This window comes from Ipomoea nil, unplaced genomic scaffold (genome assembly GCF_001879475.1).
Source record: "Ipomoea nil cultivar Tokyo-kokei standard unplaced genomic scaffold, Asagao_1.1 scaffold1932, whole genome shotgun sequence".
Taxonomy (NCBI): domain Eukaryota; kingdom Viridiplantae; phylum Streptophyta; class Magnoliopsida; order Solanales; family Convolvulaceae; genus Ipomoea; species Ipomoea nil.
Window position 1 is genome coordinate 3,149,274 of NW_017618360.1, and position 26,476 is coordinate 3,175,749.

Consider the following 26,476-nt stretch of genomic DNA (forward strand, 5'->3'; position numbering starts at 1 on the left):
AAAGCCCACATTGACCGAGACCAATCATTATTGCATGAACCATGGTCTATACAATTGTATGGACGATAAATAAAAAGTATATTTTTAATATACTAAGGGTACATTATTTATGTACATAAAATATATTTTTTAAAAATACATTTTTAATATACTAAGGGTACATTATTTTATATAATGTACCTTCAGTACAAAAATAATGTACTTTTAATATATTAAAAATGTACATGATTTCTTCAAAAAAAAATAAAATGTACATGATATTCATTATCCACACAATTGTGTTATTTGCCGTCCGAAACCGCAAATTATGCTGTGGAACCGTGTCCACCTTGCAAGGTGGACACGGTTCCAACACTGTTCATAATTATGAATATATACTTCAAAAATTATGAACATATAGTTCTATAATTATGAACATAGAGTTATGAATATATAATTCTGTAATTATAAATATAGAGATTCAATAATTGTGAATATGAAGTTCAAAAATTATGAATATATAGCGTTATAATTATGAACATATAGTCAGTAATTATGAACATAGAGTTTTGTAATTGTGAATATAGAGTTTACTAATTATAAATATGAAGTTCAAAAATTATGAATATATAGCTTTATAATTATGAACATATAGTTCAGTAATTATGAACATAGAACCATGTTCACCTTGCAAAGTGGACACGATTTCACAGCATAAGGATTGGTCCGAGATGGCAAATTATATCATAGACCAGAGTTTACTTTGTATTGTGAATTTTGATTTAAAATAGCTTCTAAATTATGTGTTTACAATTAAAATATTTTGTAACTGTAATATATCAATTGCAGACACATTATTTTTGGATCAAGATCCACAATGCTAGATGAATCATGATCCATCCATGGTATAACAATTGGTCAGAGACTAATTATATATATATATATATATATATATATATATATATATATATATGCGTTTTTTTTTTTTTTTTTTTGCGTCGGTTTCAATTTTTTAATTCTAATTTTTCATTTTTAATATCCTAAATATTTTTTTCTATTTTCTATTTAAATGTCCATGTTTCATTTTATATTCCCTTTTTTTTTTGCAACATGCCTCACAAATCAATTTGTGAAAAAATTTACTTATCAATCGCGTTAAAAAAATCTAGTATAACATAGTGTAAAACAAATTTTAACACAAGTTTGTCAAATATTTAACTTGGTAACCACAACGTCGCAAATTTAGTTTTTTTTTTTATCTTTTTAATTTGAATTGACTAACTATAAACAACCTAAGTTGATTTACTTTCTTGTGAATATTTGTCGTAGAAGGTAGAATCACAAGGCTGGCTTTCTCATAAATCCCTTTGCCATGCAGGCTAGAGTCACAATGGAAGATCTGATAGCAACTTTATATATATCACCCATTCAGCCCACAGTGATCGGTTTACCAATGAAAACAAAGGATAAAATTCTTTTACATTTCTCAAAACTTTATATATAAGCTAATTGATTTCCTAAAGCAACTAACACATATATAGTAGCAGCACAAGTATGGCAAAAATTCTATCGCTGTAAAATCAAAATTTCCTGTTGAATTCTTCTTTGTTTGCCTCTCCTACCAGAGTGGGTGGCAATCAGCATAGTTTTTCTTTTACATCTACAAGAAGCTGGCGAAAATCTATCTATAACTAATCATCCCAATCATTACCCCAATGATTCGTGTCTGGAGAGGCAGTGGTATTACCATTTGCCAGGCGTCTTGGACCGGGCGATGTAACTGCCTTCTCTTCATCCCAGTCATCGTCCCAATCCTCATCCCAGCCTGCCGCTGATTCCACTTTTGTAGATGAAAGAGACCCTTGCTCTCCCAATTGGAGCTCTTGGTAGGGAACTTCACCAAGATGCCTTTCCCTTTTCCAGAACTTGCAGCAAAGCAATGTTCCGCCAATTATTAGACACACCATGGCTAGAAAGAATAGCCCGTAGATGGGTGTCACGTGTGGCGTGTAAGAAGGAAAATTATAATTGTGTGTCGGAAATGAAGCCTCCAGGGAAATTGTACAGTTCAAATTTGCAGCACTTACCACAATTGATGAACTGCCTCCGATGTCAGATGAGATATTAATCTAACCCAAGGATCAGAAAAGAAAAGAAAAATGCAAAACAAGCCATCAGGAGGCGAAAAAGGAGACATGAAACCAATAAATGCAAAGGTATTATGAAAGAATTACTAAAAGACTAAGAGGCAATTGATGAAGCTAAAGGATATTGTACCTCATTCAGTTTGAGCTTCAGTTCTACATTCTCAAGTCTTTTATTCTTCGGTAAAAAGGTAATGTTCAACAGCTTGGGGTTCGTGTCATTGTATATGACAATCAGATGAGAGTCATGGCCTATTAAAGAAGCAATTTGCGCTCTCAGCTAGTATACATATGACAAAAAGCATCAAGCCAAAACCATAGTCACTCGGAAAGCAATTAATCATAGTATACATGAAACATAAAACAATATGCAAATCCAGAAGCCATGAGCTTTTCAGCAAATAAATAGCACAAGTATTATGACAAACCAAAAATGAATCCAAACAGATGCTCCATAAAAAAAGACACGCAATAATTTACTATGTTAATTTTTAATCATAATACCAGCTAAGAAACTAATGCTCCTATACCAATTCTAAGGAACTTCAAAATGAATATATATCTCTTTTAAAATCAAGTGGAGTCTCAACCAAGCTCAATCATTCATTGTCAAAAGCCATAAGCAGCATAATTACATTGGTTTAGAAGTCAAACAAAAACATAGGTATCTCTTGTGCTTACAGATATACACAGAGACTAAGTGAAGTAGATGAGAGTGGGGTAAAGAGGGTAAAACAATATACACATTACTTATCTCTCACCCAGATCTAAAAGAAAGCAAGGGGATATACAAATACACAATCATATACAACAATTCCTAGAAACAAAAAGATCAAGAACATGTACAGAGTAATAAAATATATTAAATGAGAAAAGGTTGAATAGAAGAGATGCTGAATATTACTCCGTACTACCCTAAGGCAATGGAAAATGACTACAGATAAATAAGATTTAGAAAGAATGCATCTTAGGCAAAGGAAGGATATCCTAGGTCAGACTACCAAGTACCATCATATTTCAGTATTTCACAAAACAAGAGTGAAATCGGTAAGAGTCTTCATGAGTTAATAAGCTCTGAAGTTTTTTTTGTTTTGTTTTTTTTTTTTTTTTTTTTTTTTTGCAAAAAAGCTCTGAAGTTCTATAAAACCAAAACTTCAAATAACATATTCCAAGTCCACTAAATCAATAGATGTTCGGTAAATCAGTAACTAATTAAAGATGAATTGCCTTTAACATCACCATTTGAACTAAAAAGGTTAAAACAAACAATTTTCCTTTACTTCTTACTAGTCCCATACTCCCATATGGAGAAAAAACAAAGATGGCCTGTCAGTCCAAACCCAGAAAAAAGCCCTATTTCTTACACTGAAGCTTAAGTTATTGCCAGTTCAAAAAATGTGACCACTCGAACAAAAGTGAAAGACAATTGTGATTAAAGTTAAATTCAGATAAAGTTGCTCTACTTTCTTACCAAATTTGTATAAAAGTTGATGAAATGCATGTTATATTCCTAAAAACACTGAAAAGGGTCAGAAATTCAGAATGCACAGATCATATGGTCATGCCAACTATTTTAAGGTAAATAAACAGAGGTGCAAGAACCCTTTTTTTTTTTTTTTTTTTGCTTATCTCCCTTAAACTTGCCTACTTGTAGCTCAAGTGCTCAAGCGCACTCCAAAAAACATTCTTCCAAAGGCTGAACCCCAACCCTAAGGGCCCCCCACACCCCCGACCCGACAGAGCATTTGGGAGGATTTAAATCATGATAACTCAACTGAACATGAACCACAGAGGCTAGACCAGGAACCCCTCACTTTGAGAGGTTGCTCCCACACTGCCTCTGGTGAGATTCGATCCCTGATCATTCTTCCAAAGCGCACTCCAAAAAACATGATCAAACACATAGCGGCAAGTCATGATATAGTTCTTTGTTCATCAAAGTAAACTGTAACAAGTAAAAACTAAATTTGCATAGGCCCTAACTGGTTACCAACTATAGCATCCTAATAAAAGTCTCTATTATCAAAAATTTAAGCAATATCACAAATGTTCACCTCGGGAAACATTGTTATCACAGTATTAAAAAAAAAAAAACTATTAACTAAACACAAACAGGTACAAATCACATAGCAGTAAAAGCACACTTAAACAATAAATTACCTTTTTCAGCATGCGGAAAGCAAGCGGTGACATTGATTTGAGGAACAGTGCACTTCCTAGACACCTTATCGCATGCATTTTTTGCAACTGCGTCACCATCAGAAGGCTTATTCCCTGAACCTTGCTTGACGCTATTATTCGGCTTAAATGCTGCAGCGGGGCTCGGAGACGGAGATATCTGTCAAACAGGATAAGCGGATAATAGTAAAAATAAATTCCAACTGACAAGCACATAACAATATAAAACTAATTAAAAAAAAAAAAAAAAAAAAAAACAAAACAAAACAGAGAGATTGAATCTGAGAGAAAACCTGATCCGTATGAGGATGATCAGCCTGAGCTAAAACCCGGAAAAAATTAGGAATCGCGAACGATTCTCGAACAACCAGAGTAATCAGAAGGATTACAAGGAAATGGAAGCTCCTATGCTTCATTTTCCTTTATCTTCTTCTTCTGATGTGATTTTAAAAAAGGTATAAAAAAAACTGTAATCTGAATCCTATGTTCTAGCTCCGGAAACCAATCCGGAAAAACACGAGCAACGAGAAACTACAAAAATGCTCATTGTTATATGCTCCGTAATTGTTTAAGAGAAAAATGAAAGTTTCGAGGAAGCAACCGGGCGTATGAATGTTGACGGAGGAATCGAGAGCGGAAAAGGAATTAGAAGAAGAAGTCGACGACGACGAAAACCGCGTCAACGCTAAGGGAGAAAGTGAAGTCGGAGAGAGAAAAGGCTGGACTCGTCGCGGCGTGGCGTTGCTCCTCCTTCCTTCGCTCGTTGCGTTCGAATGCGTCGTTACTCGGTTCGTTTTTACGAATCGCTCGCAAACCTTGCGGGCCTTCGAAAGTACAATATTAGCCTCCTGTCCAACTTTAGTACAAATAATTAATAGTAGCTTGTAGCGCAATGTTACTTATGTAATTTAATAGATTGATAAAGTATATCACTACATTATAATAAAGTTATTATTACTCAAAAAATTAATACAAGTTTTATTTTTTTTTGGCAATAAAAACCTACCGTTACTCTAAAAAAAAAATCTAGCGTTACTATACGAAGACGTGCACGAGGTAAATTCTACCTTGTGACATTAGAACATCCCCAATAGTTGTAAATTTTTTGAAAAATTTTTACAAGTGTGACTAGAAAAAAGAGGACGAGAGAGAAGAGAAAAGAAAAGAAAAAAAAAAATACATCAAATTAACGCGCCCGGTGCGTTGTACGTGACCAAATGCAAGCCATATTTACACACGATGGGCCCCACTTGTCTGAGTAAAAACCAACTCCTTGCATGGAGAGTTTTTAAAGATAAACTAAAAGATAAACCAGTTTAAGTAGATCAAAACTCATATTGTGACCCTAGCCGATAAATGATCACAATGAGATAAACCAACCTAAGTCAGAACCTTTATGACTACCAAGCCAACAACTCGATCAACTTAACTGAGATTGAAACAAGTCCAAATCTTCTCAATCAAGACCGTTGTACATAATCTTTTTAATACAATTTACACAAGAGTATAGTTTACCCAATGCACACTTTTCAAATAGTAACTATGAGTTATTCTCTTCACCCAAAAAAGTACAAAGAAAGCTCTGTAAAGCTAAGTATAATGCAAATAGTAAAAGGTCAAATGTAATGTGACCATCAAAATATCAAACTCGTGAGGTGTTATAATGATATCTTGCAAGTAGATTGACACCAATGGCATGACAATGTACTCAAGACCTCAACACAACAATGGAAGCATAAGTCATCGGTATAACAAATAATTAGATTACTTTATAGCATCTCCATATGTGATTTTTTTCACAATTTTTGAAAAAAATATTTTTTATGTGGAGAAAAGAAAAGATATGAATTTCTCATGCAAGATTGATTTTTTGTGAGGTTTGTCAGGAAAAAGAAAAAAAGAAATGAGAAAATGAGAGGCACAACCACGTGAGTGGGCTGCACAGATTGGCACCTCAGATGCTCTATTTTTTCTTTTTTCTCGTCAAATTTACTTTTTTATTTTATTTTATTCTTTTCTTTTTCCTTTTTATCTTTTCCTACTATTGAAAATGCTCTTATAACCTCGCCACTCATGATTATTTAAAATTTCACAAATTCTTGAAATTAGCATCTTATTAATTTCACGATTTCTTGAAATTAGCATCTTATTTTCTCTTCAACACCATCCATACATTCATATTTCTCTTTGTTCTTGTCTGTCTGCATAGCTTTTGGTACAAAGACAAGATAGAAACAGTTTGCCGAGGGAGAGAGTATGAAATAACACATGACAACTCTAGCAGTATATATACATTTATTGCAAATTCTTATCACTTTCAGTGAGAAACAACTTCAGCTACTTATTACTAATAGCAATCACTTCAGCCATGAGAAAAAGGGCGAAATGGCTAGTGTTCATGAAAACGAGAGAGGATCGATGGAAGGAAGAACTCGAAAGTGGATAAATATGGAATAAATATTGGCGTGTTCGTGAGTTGCAGTGGTTAGAATGATCAGCAACAGGGTAGGTTTTCAGTTGATGCCAGAAAGTTGCAGGTCGAATAAATCGAAGCTGCAGCAGCTCTGACAGCCAAATCCCGCTCTGGATCAGTCTCCGATCTGCAAAGGGGCAAAAGGTATCACGAAACGATCAGATCAAAAGTCTACCGCGTTTTGATGAGGTATATGTGTTGAGAATATAGCCATGCAATCCAACTATCAGCTTAGGCTTTTAGTTGGGATGGAGCACATGCTTCAATTTGGTATCAAAGCCAGACCAAAGGTCATCCATAAGCGACTACGGTCCACAAACGCCCCAATTATATGAAGAACGATGTAACAAAACGGGAACTTTTTTCTTTCGTGTTTCTAGCAGTGTATTTACCTGTCGTCGTTATGTAGTGCAGAAGGTTGAGGCGAACCATATGGCCCGTTGTATTTGGTAAGGCCCCATTCGCATTGCAACTGCATTTCCTGGACTTGTTTGCGCCAGCTTACCTGAGATTAACACGGGAGAAGATTCGAAGCGTTCAGAAACTTCACAGAACCGAAAAAGGGAAAAGAGCGTTTTTGCAGATATGTAAAATAAAAACCTTTGCTATCTCCTATCAATTGGCATGTATGCAAGTGGACTCACCAGCTGACTCTCTTCCTCGGAAAGAGTTTTCTCCATCTGATCGAACATTGCGATCCATCTAGCATGATGCGCACTAGCAGTAGCTTGTTCAAATTGCCCGGCACCAGAATCTTGTGGATTACAAGAGAATTCCCTCGAAATTAGGCCCGGGAATTTCGTCTGAATAACCTCCCGGACCCTCTTTCTACTGCTTCGCAATGCTGGAAATATAAAAGTAGGCAGTTAGCTCGTTTACTGTTGTATTTTCGAATGTCTAAACTGCAAAACCTACCCGCAAGACGTCCTTTAGTGTCTTGATTAAGCAATTCCAACCATTGTGAAGCGACGTTAGCAGCTAAAATGAAAAGAAAAAATTGAATCTGATTAGTTTTGGTAGTTCACGACATAAAATTTTCAAACCCTACCATATATAGTGACACAATAAGTACACCTATTCATAGCATTCAAATTTCTACTAAACATTTAAGATTGGGCTAGGGTCACTCAACTGGGCTATAATGCACATGGGCCAAACCGCACTAAAAGATTGAATCCAACTAATTAGCTAATCTAACCCATGACCTTATAAACTCATATGTTCTCTCTTATTTTATCAATGCGGGACTCTTAACAGGTGTTAAACAAGTAAACAACCAACCTTTAATGGAGAGTGCGGTAACACTAGCTGATGCATCACAAGACATGATGTTTGTGTCTGACGGCAGCTTCGATGCATTTACGCCATCATTACCGTTTGTCGTGGAGTTCAAGTGATAATTCGTCCTTTCGAAAACCCTTGTCTCGACCATACATGACTTACCATTCCCGTCTAAATCATTTGGCAATGCCGAGTAACCACCGATATTTTCAAGATCCTTTCTTTCTCCACTCTTCATTTGGTTCCCGTGTTTCTCTCCAGCAGGACAATTGTCGTGCTTTTCGGATCTAACGAGGGCTTCTATAATAGAATAAACCTGCTTACCGTTTCTTACGTGGTTTATGATCCCGGGGTTCAAACCGTTTAGCAACCCTGTGGGAGCAGCAACTTTAGCGAACTTGTCCGCTTGTTCTTTCTTGGCAAGCTCGATCTTTTTCTTCATCCTCTCGTTTTTAATCTTCCGCACACATGGCTTTGGTACTCCACGAGAATATGGAAGAGAAGCATTCTTTTTCGTCTCACTCCACGCTCTCAATGGAGCTCTCTCCTCCAACGGGCCCACAAAACTCGCACACTCGAAATCGTCAACTGATTTCACCTTTTCTATAGTGTTGCAATGATAAGAAGGATCGGGATTCACCGAGCTAGAAACATCCGCTACGTTTACATCAAAGCCAAATCTTTTCATCTTTACTGCACAAACCGAATTTTCCTTCCCTCCCGTCTTAAAAGAGCCCTCTCTGTTGGGTTTACCAAAACTCGCAGCAGCAGTGTCACTGTTAACACCATCACTGGAAGCACCGGCAGTTGCATTATGATCAAGCGTTTTCTGCACATCGCCAATCACAACATGTCCATCATCTTTTTCATTTCTTTCTGCCCAAGCAAAGTCAAGCAAGTATAAAATGAGAGAGTAGTTCGGAAGTACCTAATAGAAAGGATTTCAACCCCCAAATAAGTTGGTCAGACAGTTGGCTTGATAACCACAAAGTTCCAAATTTGACTCCCCCGTGGGAGTGGCCTATCAGCCTTCTTAGTTTGAGCGGGTCAGCTATAGGCAACCTAAGTTGGTTTACCTCCTAACAACCATCACACTAATAGAAAGGATTTCAACCCCCAACTAAGCCGGTCAGACAATTGGCTTGGTAACCACAAAGTTCCAAGTTCGACTCAATGTGGGAGCAGCCTATCGGCCTTTTTGGTTTGAGTTAGTCAGCTATAGACAACCTAAACTAGTTTACCTCTTGGAGATTATTTTCTTACTTCTTAGTGGCAACTAGGTTCACAGGGCGGGCTTCCCGCAAATCAAAGAAAGGATTTCAACACTATAAATCCAAATGTTCACAATATCAAAGTATTCCCACTAAGAAAACACAACATATCAAATCCCTTTACTCAGCCTAACAACCCTTCATTATCATACAAATGGAAAAACACATCACTACCAGGCTAATCAAACTTGAAAACCTATCAATTAAACACAAATAACAAATAATTCAGGGCAAATTAGCATAACCAATCCAAACAAAAAGAAACTAAAGAAGCATGCCTCTGGGGTGTTCAAAACCCCTCACTTTCTCTTGAGAAAGCTCCAATCTTTCTTCAATTTCTGCAGTTCCTCTCTCTGCCTAAAAATACAAAACAATACCACAAGAATTACTACCAGCCCCTCTCACAGAAACTGAAATCAAGGAAGAAAAGCATATAAAAAGACAGGAGTAAAATCAGAACCTCTGGCTCAGATCCATTTATCATCGGAGAATCATCGCCGATTCCTCGTTCGCCCACCATCACTACCCAGACAATAAAGGTAGAGATTACAACCCAAGTACAACGTTGACCTGATTTTCACAGAATTCAGATTTCTGTGGAGGATATTCGGGGAAAAAGTGAATCAGACTAAGAAAGTTTGAAACTTGGAAAATGGTGGAGGTAAGGGTTGAGCAAGAAATGGTTTTAGAGTGTGATTCGGAAACGAATTGCAGATGGGCGCGACAACAGTAACGTGACATTTTCTTTTTTTTCCTTATTTCTTTCGAAAATATGTTTGTCAATTAGAATATCGACCCTTCATTCCTTAAAATTCACAAAAAATGCCCCTTCTAAAATGGGCCAAAACCCAAACTAAACTACTAACAGTTAACACGACAGAACCCTTCTTCACGGCCCAGCAGGACGATGAAAATTCCACCTTTCGATCATGGCTGCTCTGTAAACCCACTTGTACAGTTGTACCCAGTCAAAGCTAACGTGGTTCTACTTGCCGTCCGACAACAATATTGACCGGTTCGATCAGTCATGAGATAGTAGTGATTAATGTGCCAAAATTTATGATCTTTCTTTGACCACAACTCCTCAATCCATCTTCTGCCTCAACAATTTTCACCAAAATAATGTCATTCTCATATCACTCGTTTAAAACACCGTCCACCTTACCCCTATCAAATCATTCATTAAAATGAAGTTTCAACAGCTCAATTAATCACATAAAATTTAAAAATAATAATTCAAAATTTAAGTCTCAACCTTTAAGATCCTTTGTGTATAATAAACAAAGGTGTAATAATGTGAGAGCAACCTTTCAAAGTGAGGGTTTCTTGTGTGTTCAATTAAATTTAATAAATCTAAAGTTAAAACAAATCAAGCATGTTGATGACTTGACGTGTCATATTTTAATTACAAATAAATTAAAAGCAATTTTTTAAAAAATATAATCGTCATTGGATGTGCCTTTTGCCTACTTTTGCCGCATTCTAAACGGATTACTTAAAAAAGTGACATCTATTGTTTCAAATCATTTTATTCCTCTAAGATAGTTACATTTGATTATACACAAATCTTACAAAATTTAAAAAAAAAAAAACAATTTAAAAATATTGGTAATGTAAAACACATGATACACATGTGCAAGTTTCACACCAAGTCATCAACAACTTACATAGCTAAATAAACAATTTATGCCCGTATAAGCAGATCGAATCTCTCAAAATGAGATACATTTTATGTACAGTAAATAAAAATCTAGCCTAGCATGAACTTTTGTTGGACTAGGATTGAGAATTCAACATTTTTTTAAAATAAAAGGTACTACAATTATTATTATTTGATTATAGTTAGAAGTTTATTTGATCTTAATAATGGCAACTAATGGTAATTGATGAGTCTTCAATGAATCAAGAAGGAATGTGAAGTAAAGAATTCTAATTTGCTATACAATTTTCATCATCTTTATACAAAACTATATATTGAATGACTAGATGATCGATGGCAAGAATATATGAGAACTGGGATTTGGGAAGAAGATGATGATCATTGAAGCAGCCAGCAATTCTTGAACTGGCAAAAAGCACTTTCCCGGAAACTCTTCACTCTCACCAGGCAAAAATGGGTGCAGAACGCTCCCATTCCGATTCCGGCGCCGACCTTGCTCGTCTTCAAGAGGTAGCAAACCGGCCCGCACTCGGCGCCTCTTCCCTGAACCACTATCCCCCACGCCCGTGTCACCGTTTCGTTGGCTTGGCTGTTAACACCGTCAAATTTTTCTTCTTCTTCGTCGTTAACGGCGTCATCTCTGAGCTCTTCAACGAAGATGAGTCCGTCGGGCGATCGTCTCTCCCCGCTCTCCCATTCGCCCTTGACCGCCGGCCACTCCTCGACGACCGCCCTCTCAGCTCTGACCTCGGCGTCCTCCTCGCCGCCGCCGCCGTCCGAGTACACTTGGACTAGCAATGGCGCTCTCGTCAAGTTCTTCACGATTTCCGCCACGGATCCCCGCATCCACCGGTCCAACTTCTCCGCCACGATTTTGTCCCCGCCGCCGCCCGCTTCTCCTCCGTCCGGCACCGCAATCGCCGCGGGATCGCGACGTACCAGCGGGCCATCGCACGGCGGCGGCGAGTAGGACGCGAAAACTCGTTGAATTTGATTTTTCTGGGAGATGTGATTAGGGTTCAGGCGGACCGGGTTGGATTTGGGGCGAACAAACGCCCGATTGCCGTGAACGAACGCCGCTCCGGAGTGGACCTTGAGAGACGCCATCGTCGGAGAAAAAAGGAAACTCCAACCGGAAAAAATGGAGAAACGAGAGAGGATGGAAGAAGAGAAATGTGGATTTTGCGTGCGGGGAAGAGTGGAGTCGGTGGTTGTTATAAATGAGGGTTGCGTCTTTTGGGAAGAAGCTTCGCATGGGAAGCCATTATTGATGCAATGCGCCGGTCTGAGGATTCCACGCGATGGCGGTGTGCCGCTTCGGCTCGGCACGTGCTTTCCCGCCTTCTCCCGCCCATCTGGCGCATTTTTGCTGCTGACGTGGCATTATTGTACCACGTCATTTTCCTTTTTTTTTTTTTATATTCATCTTTTGGGTCATCAAGAATATTCAACCAGCACAACATGTCCAGGTTCAATAGTTATGCTGTGCATCTGTATGCACCATGCATGGTGCATACGGATGCCAAAACGATATCGTTTTATTAAAAAACGCGCGTCTCCCCTTTAAAAAAAATTCAGGTTCGATTCTCAGCAACAACATTATATTGTTCATTCATTCTGAAATTTTAGTTCATAGATTATGGAATTATAGTTCATTGATTATGGAATTATAGTTCATCGATTCTGGAATTGTAGTTCATCGATTATGAAATTTTAGTTCATAGATTATGGAATTTTAGTTCATTCATTCTGGAATTTTTAGTTCATAGATTAGATTCTGGAATTATAGTTCATCGATTATGGAATTATAGTTCATCAATTATGAAATTATAGTTCATCGATTCTGGAATTTTAGTTCATATGTTGTTGCTGAGAATCGAACTTGATTTTTTTTTTTAAGAGGAGACGCGTGTTTTATTAAAACGACGTCGTTTTTGCATCCGTATGCACCATGCATGGTGCATACGGATGCACAGCATAATTTGCCGTCCAGGTTATAGTGGGCCTGAATTGGGCCTAAACTGAACTTTAGCCCAATCTTGTACTCTTAGGAGTGTCAAAGTTCAACCATCATTGTGTGGACCACGGTCCAAAAACGACATCATTTTTTCATTAGAGGCGACGGCGCCGTTAGGTTGCACAAATTTTTCTCACGCGACCTGCATTTTCCTCTCCACTGCTGCAACATACTTTTTCATAACTAATAAAGTACATTATTTTAACTCATAAAATACATTATCTTACCCGAAATGTTCATTATTCTAGCATATAAAGTACATTATTCTAACTTATAAAGTACATTATTCTACCTCATAAAGTACATTATTATAACTCATAAAAATATATTATCTTATCCTAAAAGGTTCATTATTCTAACACATAAACGACTGAGCAAATCACATCATTATTGATTAACAAATCTTTTTCCTTTTACGTCAAAATAATGTCGTTTTGGACCGTGATCCACACAATTATTTGCCCCGTTGAGACTCCCTAACTAGATTTTATATTATTTATTCATTGTGTATAATAATAGTTAGTATGCTTTTATATAGAAATGAGTACAAGTTATTATAATTATAAATAAAAAATCATTACTATTAAAATATATTTTGTATTACATATTTTTTTCTATTTATGTATTAAAATATAGCATGTCAGACAATATAAATATTTTCTTTTGTATATTTTATTTTAAACTTGCCCACAAAAATCCCAACTTGCAATGGGGCCACCCGATCCACATTTACACCCCAATCTCACCATCTCATTGTCCCAATCCTTGCAAAGTGAAATTCTAACTGGACATTTTTCTAAGGTAGAGAGGAGCAGGGTAGAATATGTGGATTGTATTCCTAAATTTATCTTGTATTGTTGATGCAGACTTGTTGACAGTTAATATACTTCGTTTCGTTTAAAAAAAAATAAAAAAATTGGACATTTTTGTTTGTGTGAAGATGTCTGAGTTTTTTTTTTCAAATTTTTTCAACCTGATAGGGAATATCTTCATAGTATACTTTCCCTTGGTGTACCACGTACCTGCCCGGGTCATTGGGAGGAATCATTTCCGATCTCAAAGCCTACTGGCCCGTCCCGATACGTAAGACAGAGCGGAGGCTCAATCAATAGTAGTGTCCTACCATTTATTGACTCGTCTAGACTATCTTAGGTTGGGATAGGTTACCTGACCTTCTCCCTTGAAGCCTTGAGCCTTATTCCTTGAGTCAAACCCGGTTGTCACGAATCTCAGTACATGTGAAGGGATCAGCAAGGCCTCCAACCTCCCCTTGTGAATGAGCCCCACATGTCACGCATGCCGAATGATTGACATGTGTCTCATTTTTCCTCTTATAAATACCGCATTAAATGCTTAAGATGGGGGCTTTTGGCACCTTTGACACACTTATATTTAGCTTGGATCCTCTGACCCACTGTCACATAACCCAATCTTAGATACCTAAACCAACAAGCAGACTATTAAATGAGCTATCGAGGATTCGACCCTACAAATTATACGTATATGTGGATTCGACTATATTTACCAAATAAAAAATAACTTAGTAATTTGAAACAATTAGTAACTGAGCGGCCAATGCAAGCAAAAATCAAACTATGTAGGTGCAATCCAAAACAAATTCAGATTAATCTCATAGTATAGAATATAGATACAAATATCACATGTAAAAAAAGTCCCAACATTTGTATACAAATAATTATTTATATAGTTTGAATTTTGAAATGATAATATATTATTTCAATCATATTATCACTACTATTTTACTAAATAAATATTTTTTTATTACTTCAATAAATTCAATTTGACCATTCTAACCTTTCCCTCAAATCAGTATTCCTTGATATGTTTAGACTTTAGATGGACAGTGGTAGGTAAAACACGCGGTGGTTATTGCTCCTCGCTCGTGGGTGGATGGAGGAGATTGCATGGCTCCCAGCCCCATGACGTTTCATGGATAAATTTTTATATTTTTTGTTCTAATATAAGAAAGATATTATTGATTTTGACATACCAAAACAATCAAAGATTATATTTCATAGCCCAAACAATAACCAAGTAATTATTATTGTGTGGATCATACTATTAAATAATGTACACTTAATATACAAATAATGTATTTTTAGTATATTAAAAATGTACATTGTATTCAGGAAAAGTACATTTTTTAGTACCGAAAGTACATTATTTTTAATAATTTATATTTAGTACACGAATAATGTATTTTTTTTTTTGTTATGGTACACACAACACTGCGTCGATCACGGGTAGAACATAAATTTTTGTACTTGAAGGTTACAGGATTCGATCATTGTCAACATTCTTGAGTATGTTGTACAATGGTGTGTAATTTAAAAAATATCATAGTGTAATAATTTATTATCGACCCAATATAGACTCTAGGAGTAGTAGTTATGAGTTTTCTCGTCTGAAATTGATATATTTCTTTTGGTGCACAAAATTCAACCTCTAAACATGATTTTAATACGAATTGGTTTCTGCCAACTTAAGTCTTAAACTACATATTGTTCGTACAATTTAAAGTCATATATATTCATGTCTAAAATGTGACACCCTGGCTAGTTCAGTTCACAGATCCTACCTAACTTCCCAAGGCTAGATGAAGTTTTGACCGTTGATCGTTGGGCTACAAAAATAAAATGAATAAAATAAAAATAAAAATAAAAATAAAAATGTGTATATATATCACTAGCCAATGCAAGAATTTCCCAGTTCTTCTTGCAGGCTGCAGACATATATCCTTCTCTTTCTCCTTCAGCTTTCTAAGATTAAGAGAGTAAGCCCTTTTTGTAATTTTCAATTTTCAAAAAGTTTTTTTTTTTTAATTTTATAATTTGAGTTATTATTATTATTAAAAAAAAATTGTTTTACATATGCAGTGGGTACTGAAATGGTGATGGTGGATGAAATCCCATTTCCTCCCCAGGTCAATCTGGACAATAAGCTGCTATCACTGATGGGTCATGGTAAAGTTAAAAAAAAAGGACAAATAAATGAATATTAGATTTTTTTTTTCTATCTATTATTAGTACTATAATTTTTAGGATTTACATTTTAGTAGTGTTGTTGATATTTGTCCATTATATTCTGCAGGGATTACTGATGTTGAGATACATTTTCTCCAAATAAAGTACACTGCAATTGGAGTTTATTTGGACCCAGAAATTGTGTCACATTTGCAGAAATGGAAGGGCAAAACACCAGTTGACCTAGCTCAAGATGATGATTTCTTTGAGGCTATTATCAATGGTAAATTTATCATCAGTACCTTAAACTTTGTTTATTATTGTTGTTGTTGTTGTTGATGATGATAATGATGATGTTATGGAAATTGTGAAAAAAATATAATATGTGCAGCTCCAGTGGATAAAGTGTTGAGAGTGGTGGTGATTAAGGAGATCAAAGGGTCACAGTATGGGGTGCAGCTTGAGAATTCTGTGAGGGACCTATTGGCAGAGGTGGATAAATATGAAGAGGAAGAGGAAGCTGCCCTTGAGAAAGTTGTGGACTTTTTCCAGTCCAAATATTTCAAGAAAAGTTCTGTCATCACATTTTCTTTCCCAGCCAACACTGCCACAGCTAAGGTAACAATAATCAACTAATCTAATTGTTAACTTCGACGAGTAGGGGTGAAAATAGGCCGAGCCGAGTTTTAGAAAATTAGGCTTGGGTCTATTACGAAAATCTAAGGCCTAGGCATGGGTCTGGACCTATATGCAGGCTTTTTGTTAGGTTCAACAAGCCTGAAGCCTTTTTAAAAGTCTATTTAATATGTAGGTCATTCAAAAGGCTTCAAAGTAAGTTATGCTTTTTTTTTTTTTTTGAATGGTAAGTTATGCTTTTTAGTCTATTTAAAACCTATATATTAAGTCTTTTATAAAAAAATTTAAAAAGTAATATATAACTACATAAATATATCGCCACAGTGCAAACATAATAGTATTAAAACATATATAAAATAAAATAAAACAAGTTACAACTTCAACATGTTTGTTAACTTGTTTAGGAATGATGATTGTCATCCTATATAATATCATAAATAGTTAACAATCAACTCACATACTTATTAAATATTTAACCGTAAGAACAATTAAACAATAAGAACACTTATAATAGGATTAACAACAATGTTTATAGTTGAATCAGAATTTAGAATGCGATTTCGGAGATGAAAGGTTGGGGTTTGATAATTATATATACTTGGAATTATATTGTAAATATAAAAATGTATTAGGTATAAAATATAATATATACTAACTTAATATTACAAATAAATTATATATATGTGTAAATAGGCTAGGCATGTAGGCCTTAAGGCCGAGCTTTGTATAAATAGGTCTGGCCTGTTTAATTTAATAGGCTTCAAAATAGGCCCAAGTCTGACCTTTTTACTAAACAAGTCTGGCCTATGTAGGCCTTAAATAGGCCGGGCCTTAGGCTCCTATGAAGGGGTCTGGCCTATTCCCACCCCTACGCTCGCATAGCACAACTGGCTGACTAATCCAAAAAGAGTTTGGATCTTTGGTTCACTAACACTTGCAAAGCATACATTGAGTTCAATTCATACATTGTTGTAAGCACCCGCCACCAGAAGGGGCGGATCCAGAAATTTGTCCTTGTGGGGGCTAAAGATTAAAAACCAATGAGATATTTTGAGAAAAAAAAAAACAAACAAAATACATAGAGCATCTCCAACATTTGTGATTTTTGAGAAGTTTTTGGAGGTATAAGTAGGAAAGAGAAGATGAAAAAAAAAAAAGCTATTATGTGCTCCCTCCTTCCTCCACACGGGACCCCTTTTTCTAATAAAAACCAGCTCCTTGCAGGAGGGTTTATATTTTTCTTCCTAGTTCCTACTCACCCTCTCTTCTCCACACATTAGTGGGGATGCTCTTAGAATCCGAAGCATTTTGGTATAAGTCATATGTCTTACCATCTAAACTAACTTATCCTTTGGTTAAATTTATGTAAATTTAATATTTATAAGTTAACTATATATATACAATGGACATATACCCCAATATATATAAAGAGAATGGGAGTGGGGGCTGTGAATTCGCCAGTGGCCACCTGCATACATGAATATTTGAAAATGTGTAGGCTATTGAGACACATTTTACGATATTGACTAGTTTCCCGTCTATTTTTGAATAGATTGTGTTTGCCACGGAGGGGAAGGAGGACTCATCAATTGAAGTGGAGAATGCAAATGTGGGTGGGATGATCAAGAAATGGTATTTGGGTGGAAGCAGGGCAGTATCCCCTAGTACAATCTCATCCTTAGCCAACATACTGCCTGACTAAGTGAATGTCTGTAATATTATCTCCCATTTGAGAGTTTGGTGATCCTATGGAGTTCAATAAAGTTTAATGTTCCCTTTGTGTTTGCTCGAGTACATTGATTTCTGATTGATGAATCTAATTTTTACAAAGGAATCATACAATGATTATTGTTATCAGCAAAACTGTTGAGCATAAGGTGTTTATCAATAAAATGTTATATTAAAATTATGACGTATGTAACTATGTATTTGTACTTTTGTTGTAACGTATGTAACTATGTATTTGTACTTTTGTTGTAATGGTGTCCAAGTCTCAACCACAAAATTTGGGCAAGAGCCACCTTTGATCTGTCATGCATCGGAAACCATGAATGACAACATAACTTTTGGCATCATTTGACAAAACTTTTCATCGTATCAGTTATAAATGTTTCATATGCCATAACTTTGCATTTTTTTGGGTAAGGAAAATACTCTCATTTCTTAAAAACCGACAGTTGTTTCTTTTTTATTTTTTAAAAATTGAGAAACATCGTCTGTGTTTTGTAAAAACCGACGTTGTTTCTCAATTTTCTTTTTTAGATTAAAGATGACGTTTTTTTTTTTTTTTTTTTTTTTTTTTTAAATCAACTTCGTTGCTTTAAATTTTTTATTTTAAAAAAAAAAAACATACGCCGTTAGTTTAAAAAAACTGACGTCATATCATTTATTTACAATGTCGTGCCTAATTACGTCGCCAAATAACTGATGTTGTATGTCTATAAAAATCGACGTTAAAAGTGTTTTCTATAGTAGTGTGATTAATTACAAATTTAGTGATATAAAATTTTGAAAGTAAGAGAATATTGCAAAGGTGCGGATAGCCTTAGAAAGCTAGCTTGCAAGCCTGTAAAAGGCTGCCGCATGGAAGCTGCAACAACGTTTTGTGTACTATTTTTTTTTTAATTTTTAATTTATTATTTCTTAGTATACTATAATATATTGTGAAAGTGAGAGAATATTGTAAGGTAGTAGAGAAAATAATGAAAAAATTACAAATTTAATAATGTAGAAGTGAAATCTATTTTTTAAAATGAAAGAGTATTGATTGGATAAAGACAATCTAATTGTCAAATAAGGTCATAGACATATAATATATGGTGGTGGTGTTTATAATCAAAGATTATGTCTCTTTGTATTTTAAAAAATAAAATTTTGGGGTGTAAATTGTCTATTGATGTAATAATGAAATGTGATATTTAAATTATAACATATTGAAAAAAGAAAAGGGATAGAGATATGTATGACTTGATATGGGGCAAAGTAGATGACCCACCACGTTGAGAGAAAATGAAAATAAAAAGGTTAATGAAGAGATGCCATTCTATGAGCACATGATGATTCCTTGTTCCTTACTAGCAATGCCTACCTAGTACCTAGTAATGATTATTATAATAGAAATGAAATAACTTGCACTACTTTATAAGCCTAAAAATATATGTAACGAAATTAATAACAATCGAATTTTGTTTGATGTGACATTAAAAGATTGATACGGAGTACAACGAATTGTAAAGATTAACTTGTGGAAGGGATCAGTTATTAAACGATGTATTTTAAACATTTGACTCTAAAAAATATTTTCAAAAGTTGATTATTATTATGTTCTAAAATATCTAAGGCTCATACCTACCTTAGATAGGTCCAATAATATAGAAATTTAGAATATTGAATCAGACCTAAACACGTAACAAAATTTAAGATGTTACTAAAGATAAACCTGACACTATAATGCTCACTTGGAAGATTCAAAATACCCCCGCCCACTATGGGTCATCGTCACCTCTGATCGACTAAAATCTCCCAATCATCACCTTAATTTGCCAATAAAATTTAATTTCACACTGTTATTGGAGCAACACTTTAAGTGACTAGTCGAACCAACTGAATTAACTAACCTAACCCTTAAATCAACTTTAACAAGTGCTACTTCATGTATTGATCTTATGCCGTAAGGGTCACAATACGGTTTCGTTTCTTAACTTGTTTGTTGAATAATTTGTAGAATTAATGCAACAAACACACACCACAATCAGTACATGACCAAAAAAAGAGAGGAAAAAAAAAAAACAAAACAAAAGCCAAATTCAGTACGCATTCCTACCTTTCTATCTCTAGTCTTTTCAACAAGAACCAATAAACAAAATCAGCAGCGCTTTGATTGGCCGCCGGCGGAACCGGCAGATCGAAAATTAAACAGAATGAATCGCCGAACTCCTTAAGCTCCCATCGGAGATGACACGCTCCGGTTTAAGAATCTTACCCAGCCTCAACATCCGCCGCCGCATCAGACGGCGGAGGCAGTTCAATCAACGACTGCCGGCACGTCGGGCACGACGGGTGCGCCGCCAGCCACACATCTATACACCGCACGTGAAACCCATGGTGACATTTAGGAAGCACCCTAACCTTCTCCCCATCCAAAAACTCCCCGAGACAAATCGGGCAATCCGTGGCCGGAATATTCACTCCCGACCCGTAAACCGCCACCGGAATCTGCTTCAAACTGCTCTTCTTCAGCCCGCCGCCGCCGCCGCCGTCCGAGTCCGAACTAAACCGGCTGCTAAACCGCAAAGCGCACCTCACAATCGAGTTGAGCCCAAGCGCGCATAGCAGAGCACAGAGCAGCGCCGCCAATATGATCACCATGTTAGTGTCGAAGCTCGCTTCGTTGGGATAGCCATTCCGGTGCGGCGTTCTGCTGCTTCCATTTCCGGGCCGCGAATCTCCGCGCGTCTCCAGAAATAACCTGTTGGGGCGGTGATAAAAATCCATTCTTCTTGATTCAGTTCCTGAAACTGCAGATCGGAGAGGTGCCGGAATTCTTGAAACAACGGAGACTGGAAGAAGAAGAAGAAGAATTCTTGGCCCTTATCCTCATCATGGGCTACAAGATGTTGCCGATTAATGACGCTTCCATTCAGCTAATCTTCAATCATACTGAGATTCAATTAGGAAATATTTTATCTTGAAAGAGAATTCAAATGGAGAGTGAGCTTTAAGTTAGTGTAATTATACTATTGAGGATTTGACAATTGACATGCATGGACCTTTTATAACAAGTAGGGGATAATAGGAGAATGTATTGTAAAAGATAATATATATAATTCCAGTTAAGTTTGTATTCCAGTTTGATTCTCTATGGGAGTTGTTTGATCTTTTGATCTCACAGAATAAATCATGCTTTGTGATTCTAGTTTCAAAGGAGAATGAAATAAATCAATCTGGGTTATTCATAGTTGACCCGTTCAAATCAAGAAGACAAAAATGTCACACCCACTAAGAGTTGATCTTGAAACCTTGTGGGAGTTGTGGTTTGTATTGGAGTTCAACTCTTCATGAGACATGTTTGGTCTTTTGACTTTTTTGGTTTGTGTTTTTTGGGTGACAAAAAAGAAACCAAAAGTTATTATCCGAAGGTGTGAACTGAGTAAATTATGTTTCTATAATTATAGATTGCAATGGACCAAAGAGGTACATCAATTTAGGTTACTCATAGTTCACCCGTTCAAACTAAGAAGGCCAAAATGTCACCCCTAAAGTTGATCTTGATACGATCGACCTTGTGGGAGTTGTGGTTTGTGTTTTTTTTTTTTTTCCCTCAAAGTGCACTTTTGGGTAGTGACTTGAGCCCAATTAGTGGATTTTCTCACACCTAATTTATCTCATTACGATCATTTGGGTCTTACCTAAAGCACACACCTTCAAATAACGATCCTGACTTAATTTGGACTACATCTACCCGTGACTGACCCATAAAAAAGCTATTATAGTAACTCGAAAGATGTTGGACATATCTACTACGGAGTATATGTTTAAATTTTTAGTTAATATTGAAAATATATATCTTTCTATTGGTATGTTTGAGAATGTGGGTTATGGTTCATGATTCCACCTAATTAATTAAAATTATTTCTTTCACAAAAAAAATAATGTAAAAAATTGCAAATTCCCCAGCATCAAAATTAATCCTTCTCCCACTTTAGCACTCCTCTATAATGAGATGCCCAGAAGCCAATCAAGCCATTCTCTCCTTTTCTCCTTTTCGCTATTATTATATAAATATTTTGCACTCTGGCATCTTGATTTTGATCAATGGCTTTTGTCGGGTCGGATACAGGTTTAAACAACAGACAGTACGTATCAAGGATTTCGACTGTAAATCTCAAGTTTACCTCACTTTAATCATGTTTTGTTTTTTTTTTTTTTTGCCTTTCTTTTATAGTAGGAGACTACATAATTGGTCCTTTAAACTTGTTACAGTCTTACAGACAAGAAAGCCGGTCCAATGATGTCTCTGCATGCCATAATGGTTAAAATCTTGGCCTCTTTACACTGTCAGTCTGTCACATATTTAAATTTCACTGCATATATAGATGATATGACAACTAGCTGTCTTGTGAGAATGTACAACCAGCTTAGCTTAGCTCAGTTCATTAATTTAGTAAGCAGTAATTAGAAAAAGTTAAGAGACTAAGGTCCTGTTTAGTAAAAATTGGCTTATAGGTCAATTTTGGCTTATTTGACCACTATTAATTGTTTGATTTAGTTAAAATATTAATAGAAATGTTTGGTTAATTAGCCTTTTGCAGCTCCAAAAGGTTAAAATTCAAAAAGCTACTCCAAGCAACTTTTTCAATTAGCTTTTTGAGAAAAGAAATTATATCAAACAGCTATCAGCTAACAGCTAATTTACCAAACACTTTTCTACAATCATCTAATGTTATCAACTATTTATACCTTTTAATTAACACAATCAGCTAACAGCAAACAACTATCAGCTAACAGCCATTTTACCAAACAGGGCCTAAGGCTCAAAATTTTGATTGTACAAGTGTTGGTATTATACTTAAAGTGAACAATTCTCTTGTGCGCACCAACATTTAGCATTTTCTGTTGAGTCATGGTTCTGTCGGTTGAGTCATTGAGTCACCATGATTTACATCTTCTCAAATATTTCGTCTAGCCGAGGTGTGGAGGCCCTTGGGGTTGAGGATTCAACTTTTGGGAGAAGAAGAGTGTGTAGACTAATTTTATTCATTCATTTAATAAGATGATCAAGACTGTAAATTAATGAAAAACGTGTTGGCATTTATGTAATTACAATTGTGCATTTGAAAACGCTAGACAGTGCATTTGTAAATAGTTACAGTGTACTTGGGATCTATAATAGTATAATCACGTGTGTGCACTATTATAGTTATATATATGTCAATGCACTATCAAGCGTTTTCATGTACCATCATAATTACAAAAATGTCACGAAATGTTTTTTCTTAATTTTCAACAATTGATCATTTTAAATGGACAAATGAAATTAGTCTACATGTTCTCACGAGACTACTAATATTCACATTAACCATACCCTTATATAAGACAAATAACATCGAGTACTTGATATAATTAGGTATGAGTTGTACCCTATATTAATGATGTGCACAGTATAAAAGTCTATATATATATATATATATATATATATATATATATATATATATATATATTATTTTCAGATACAAACCTTCCTTAAAATACAAACCCCCCTTAAAATACAAACTGTGTGCATATAAGTATGTTAATGTGTGCACGAGCTTTGATGGATGGTTGTGATTTTTCCTCCTACGCGCTATGTGCATGTAAGTATATTAATGTGTGCACGGGCTCAAGTTTTTATTTTAAGAAAGTTTGTATTTTAAGGGGATTTATATTTGAATGCACACACACACACACACACACACACACACACACACACACACACACACACACACACACACACACACACATATATATATATATATATATATATATATATATATATATATTACTAGCTTAGTAGGAACTTGCAAACTAAAATTCAATGGTATTTATGTAATTATGGCGGTGTATTTAAAAATGTTTGATAGGACACTCAAGATCTAATATAATGCACAATTTGTTATTTAATTTACAGATGCACTAGCAATCGTTTCCAAATGCATTGTCATAATTACAGAAATGTCAACGTGTTTTTTTTTTCATTCTTCTTAATTTTCATCACTTGACCATCTTAAACGGACCGATGAGATTAATCCATACGTTTTCACAAGTACAAGTTCGATCTCATGCTAGGCTTTACATATGCAAATATATATATATACAGAGTTAATTCCATTTTTTGTTATAGATTTATAGGTGACAGTCCACTTTTAGTCCATTTTATCAGAACATCCATATTTTGTCATAGTATTATTTTATTTTTGGCATCACAATTTTTTGTCCTCTATCAACAAAACAGTTTTAACGCCATTAAATACAAAGACATTTCGGTCTTAAATTACAGATATTTTTTTAAAAAAAAAACATAAAAATATAGCGTGGTCAACTTACTTTGTATAAAAATGATCAAAATGCAATTATATTTAATGATATTTTAACGATTTTGTTGACGGAAGACAAAAAAAAATCATGCCAAAATAATACTAAGACCAAATGTGAATATTTTGATAATAAAAAGACTAAAAGTGGACTGTCACCTATAAATTTAGGACCAAAAATGAAATTAACTCACATATATTTAATAATCTTTTATAAGACATGTAGCATCGGGTACTCAATAAGTCAATGTAATTAGATATTTATTGTACCCGATATTATTAGGACCCACGGTAGAAAAGTCTTAGTATATATTTATTATTAGTGTTTGAATATTTGGTTTGTGTGTAATTTGTTTTTGATAATGTATTTGCGGAATAAAAAATGTGTGCTCAATTACTCGCGGCATAATAATTAATTTTAAAGAAAATAAAATGAAGCAAGTTGCAATCCATCAATGGTAGGTTAAAACTTTATTGCAGACACCTAGTACATGTACTATAATACATATGTCGATTTCATCTACATAAAATGTCGTTTTTTTTTTTTTTTTTTTTTTTTTGTTTTTTTTTTTGTTTGAGGTAGCTATCACAAAAAGCGTTAAACCAAATAAGAAGAAATTTAGTATACAATAATGTCTTTGAGATAGTTGTTCTTAAAACAAGTCTAATTAAAGTCCTTGAGTAGTAGTAATAATGCTCTTGAGAGAGACGCCTAATCGAACTAAATTGGTCTCATCACACAGTAGGTAGTACTATACGCGTAGCCATAATAACAAAATTAAAATATGTAACAAAAGGGCCCTTAAGATGTTGGTCTAGCAGATGAAAAATATCATTTAAGACTTGGTTTTATTGAAAAGGTGAGAGTTCAATTCCTGCCACGAATATTAGAGATTTACTAAATCGTTGAATCTTGCTCAATTTACCTTTTTTCATAGGCACATGTTATTACGAGTGGATGAAGCATGATTATTAAAATATTACAGATTTATCCAATGCACATTTTCGATAATGTCTACATATTTTTCTCAACATCTAAAACAAGATACGTGAATAAAGTTTCCTTATCATCATTTAATTAGATTTTGTCCCACCACTGTTCCCAAAAATCTTGTGGAATAGAAATATTTTGAGGCTGTGAGAGGGACACATTGCATAAAATTGCATGAAAGATATATACATACATATGAATGATGAGAAATAATCTTGATGTGTGAATAGAAGAGTGGTGTGGTGTGGTGGGTTTCCGGTGTCTTATGGTAGAGGCAAGTGGTGAGAGGACTAACTCCATGGGCCATGGCAAACCAAACATTGCTCCACAATCATCATTAATTGAAGGTGATGGACACATGTCTTAGCTTGTTCCTTTACAACTCATGGTCTCTTACAACATCATATATCCCAACACCATCATACCTTCATTCTCATTCATCTCCTACCCACCTTTGCTTTTCAATCTAATTGGATCTTCATTCCAACAATGTAAATCAAATTAGTTGGATGTATAACCAATAGGAATGAGTCTAGCTAGTGAAAGACATCTAAAATTTTGATGTAACATAACGTTATCGATCGTGAAATTAAAAAGTTAGGCAAAAACTTCTATGATGAGACCGTCTTACGGGTCACAATTCGTGAGACAGGTCGGATCTTTGATTAATGGAGTTAAAGATCCGATCCGTCTCACGAATTGAGACCCATGAGACGGTCTCACATAAGTGTTACCTTTTTCTTTTATTGATAAATACTTCATATGTTTCATTTTACATTTCAGATTCGCTATT

The 26,476-nt window shown here is 35.2% G+C and overlaps 5 protein-coding genes across 6 annotated transcripts; 1 reads left to right on the forward strand and 4 right to left on the reverse strand.

Moving 5' to 3' along the window:
* Window positions 1–1,314: 1,314 nt before the first annotated feature.
* LOC109193962 lies at window positions 1,315–5,099 on the reverse strand. The gene is made up of 4 exons (XM_019344798.1): window positions 4,595–5,099; window positions 4,284–4,461; window positions 2,257–2,375; window positions 1,315–2,108 (listed from the first exon to the last, which is right to left on the reverse strand). Exons 1-4 carry the CDS (start codon window positions 4,715–4,717, stop codon window positions 1,671–1,673), a joined length of 858 nt encoding a protein of 285 aa, XP_019200343.1. The 5' UTR covers window positions 4,718–5,099; the 3' UTR covers window positions 1,315–1,670.
* Window positions 5,100–6,558: 1,459 nt separating this feature from the next.
* LOC109193957 lies at window positions 6,559–10,126 on the reverse strand. Of its 2 annotated transcripts, XM_019344790.1 has the most exons (7): window positions 9,787–10,120; window positions 9,605–9,683; window positions 8,056–8,931; window positions 7,690–7,752; window positions 7,419–7,618; window positions 7,167–7,279; window positions 6,559–6,901 (listed from the first exon to the last, which is right to left on the reverse strand). In XM_019344790.1, exons 1-7 carry the CDS (start codon window positions 9,844–9,846, stop codon window positions 6,796–6,798), a joined length of 1,497 nt encoding a protein of 498 aa, XP_019200335.1. In that variant the 5' UTR covers window positions 9,847–10,120; the 3' UTR covers window positions 6,559–6,795. The 2 variants fall into 2 exon arrangements, with proteins under 2 accessions (XP_019200335.1, XP_019200336.1); XM_019344791.1 differs by lacking the exon at window positions 6,559–6,901 and having other exon boundaries at window positions 7,187–7,279; window positions 7,375–7,618; window positions 9,787–10,126.
* A 1,074-nt stretch (window positions 10,127–11,200) lies between these two features.
* On the reverse strand, window positions 11,201–12,214 carry LOC109193963. Its single transcript, XM_019344799.1, has one exon. It carries the CDS (start codon window positions 12,091–12,093, stop codon window positions 11,365–11,367), a length of 729 nt encoding a protein of 242 aa, XP_019200344.1. The 5' UTR covers window positions 12,094–12,214; the 3' UTR covers window positions 11,201–11,364.
* Window positions 12,215–15,693: 3,479 nt separating this feature from the next.
* LOC109193965 (probable chalcone--flavonone isomerase 3) lies at window positions 15,694–18,480 on the forward strand. Its single transcript, XM_019344801.1, has 5 exons — window positions 15,694–15,797; window positions 15,901–15,987; window positions 16,115–16,270; window positions 16,379–16,605; window positions 18,176–18,480. Coding segments are annotated over exons 1-5 (621 nt in total). The 5' UTR covers window positions 15,694–15,796; the 3' UTR covers window positions 18,326–18,480.
* A 1,816-nt stretch (window positions 18,481–20,296) lies between these two features.
* LOC109193967 (RING-H2 finger protein ATL74) lies at window positions 20,297–21,422 on the reverse strand. The gene has a single exon (XM_019344803.1). The coding sequence runs from the start codon at window positions 21,115–21,117 to the stop codon at window positions 20,602–20,604; it is 516 nt and encodes a 171-aa protein (XP_019200348.1). The 5' UTR covers window positions 21,118–21,422; the 3' UTR covers window positions 20,297–20,601.
* Window positions 21,423–26,476: the final 5,054 nt, after the last annotated feature.

Excerpts from the sequence above, each read along its gene's own strand:
- LOC109193963 (XM_019344799.1), bottom strand. The coding sequence starts at position 12,093 with ATGGCGTCTCTCAAGGTCCACTCCGGAGCGGCGTTCGTTCACGGCAAT.
- LOC109193957 (XM_019344790.1), bottom strand. The coding sequence starts at position 9,846 with ATGGTGGGCGAACGAGGAATCGGCGATGATTCTCCGATGATAAATGGA. Across the intron at positions 7,753-8,055 it reads TACCGCACTCTCCATTAAAG|CTGCTAACGTCGCTTCACAA; the intron begins GTTGGTTGTTTA and ends TTTTCATTTTAG. Across the intron at positions 6,902-7,166 it reads GCACTACATAACGACGACAG|ATCGGAGACTGATCCAGAGC; the intron begins GTAAATACACTG and ends GCCCCTTTGCAG.
- LOC109193967 (XM_019344803.1), bottom strand. The coding sequence starts at position 21,117 with ATGGATTTTTATCACCGCCCCAACAGGTTATTTCTGGAGACGCGCGGA.
- LOC109193962 (XM_019344798.1), bottom strand. The coding sequence starts at position 4,717 with ATGAAGCATAGGAGCTTCCATTTCCTTGTAATCCTTCTGATTACTCTG. Across the intron at positions 4,462-4,594 it reads ATCATCCTCATACGGATCAG|ATATCTCCGTCTCCGAGCCC; the intron begins GTTTTCTCTCAG and ends CCTGTTTGACAG. Across the intron at positions 2,109-2,256 it reads TGAAGCTCAAACTGAATGAG|ATTAATATCTCATCTGACAT; the intron begins GTACAATATCCT and ends TCCTTGGGTTAG.
- LOC109193965 (XM_019344801.1), top strand. Across the intron at positions 15,988-16,114 it reads GCTATCACTGATGGGTCATG|GGATTACTGATGTTGAGATA; the intron begins GTAAAGTTAAAA and ends TATATTCTGCAG. Across the intron at positions 16,271-16,378 it reads CTTTGAGGCTATTATCAATG|CTCCAGTGGATAAAGTGTTG; the intron begins GTAAATTTATCA and ends TAATATGTGCAG.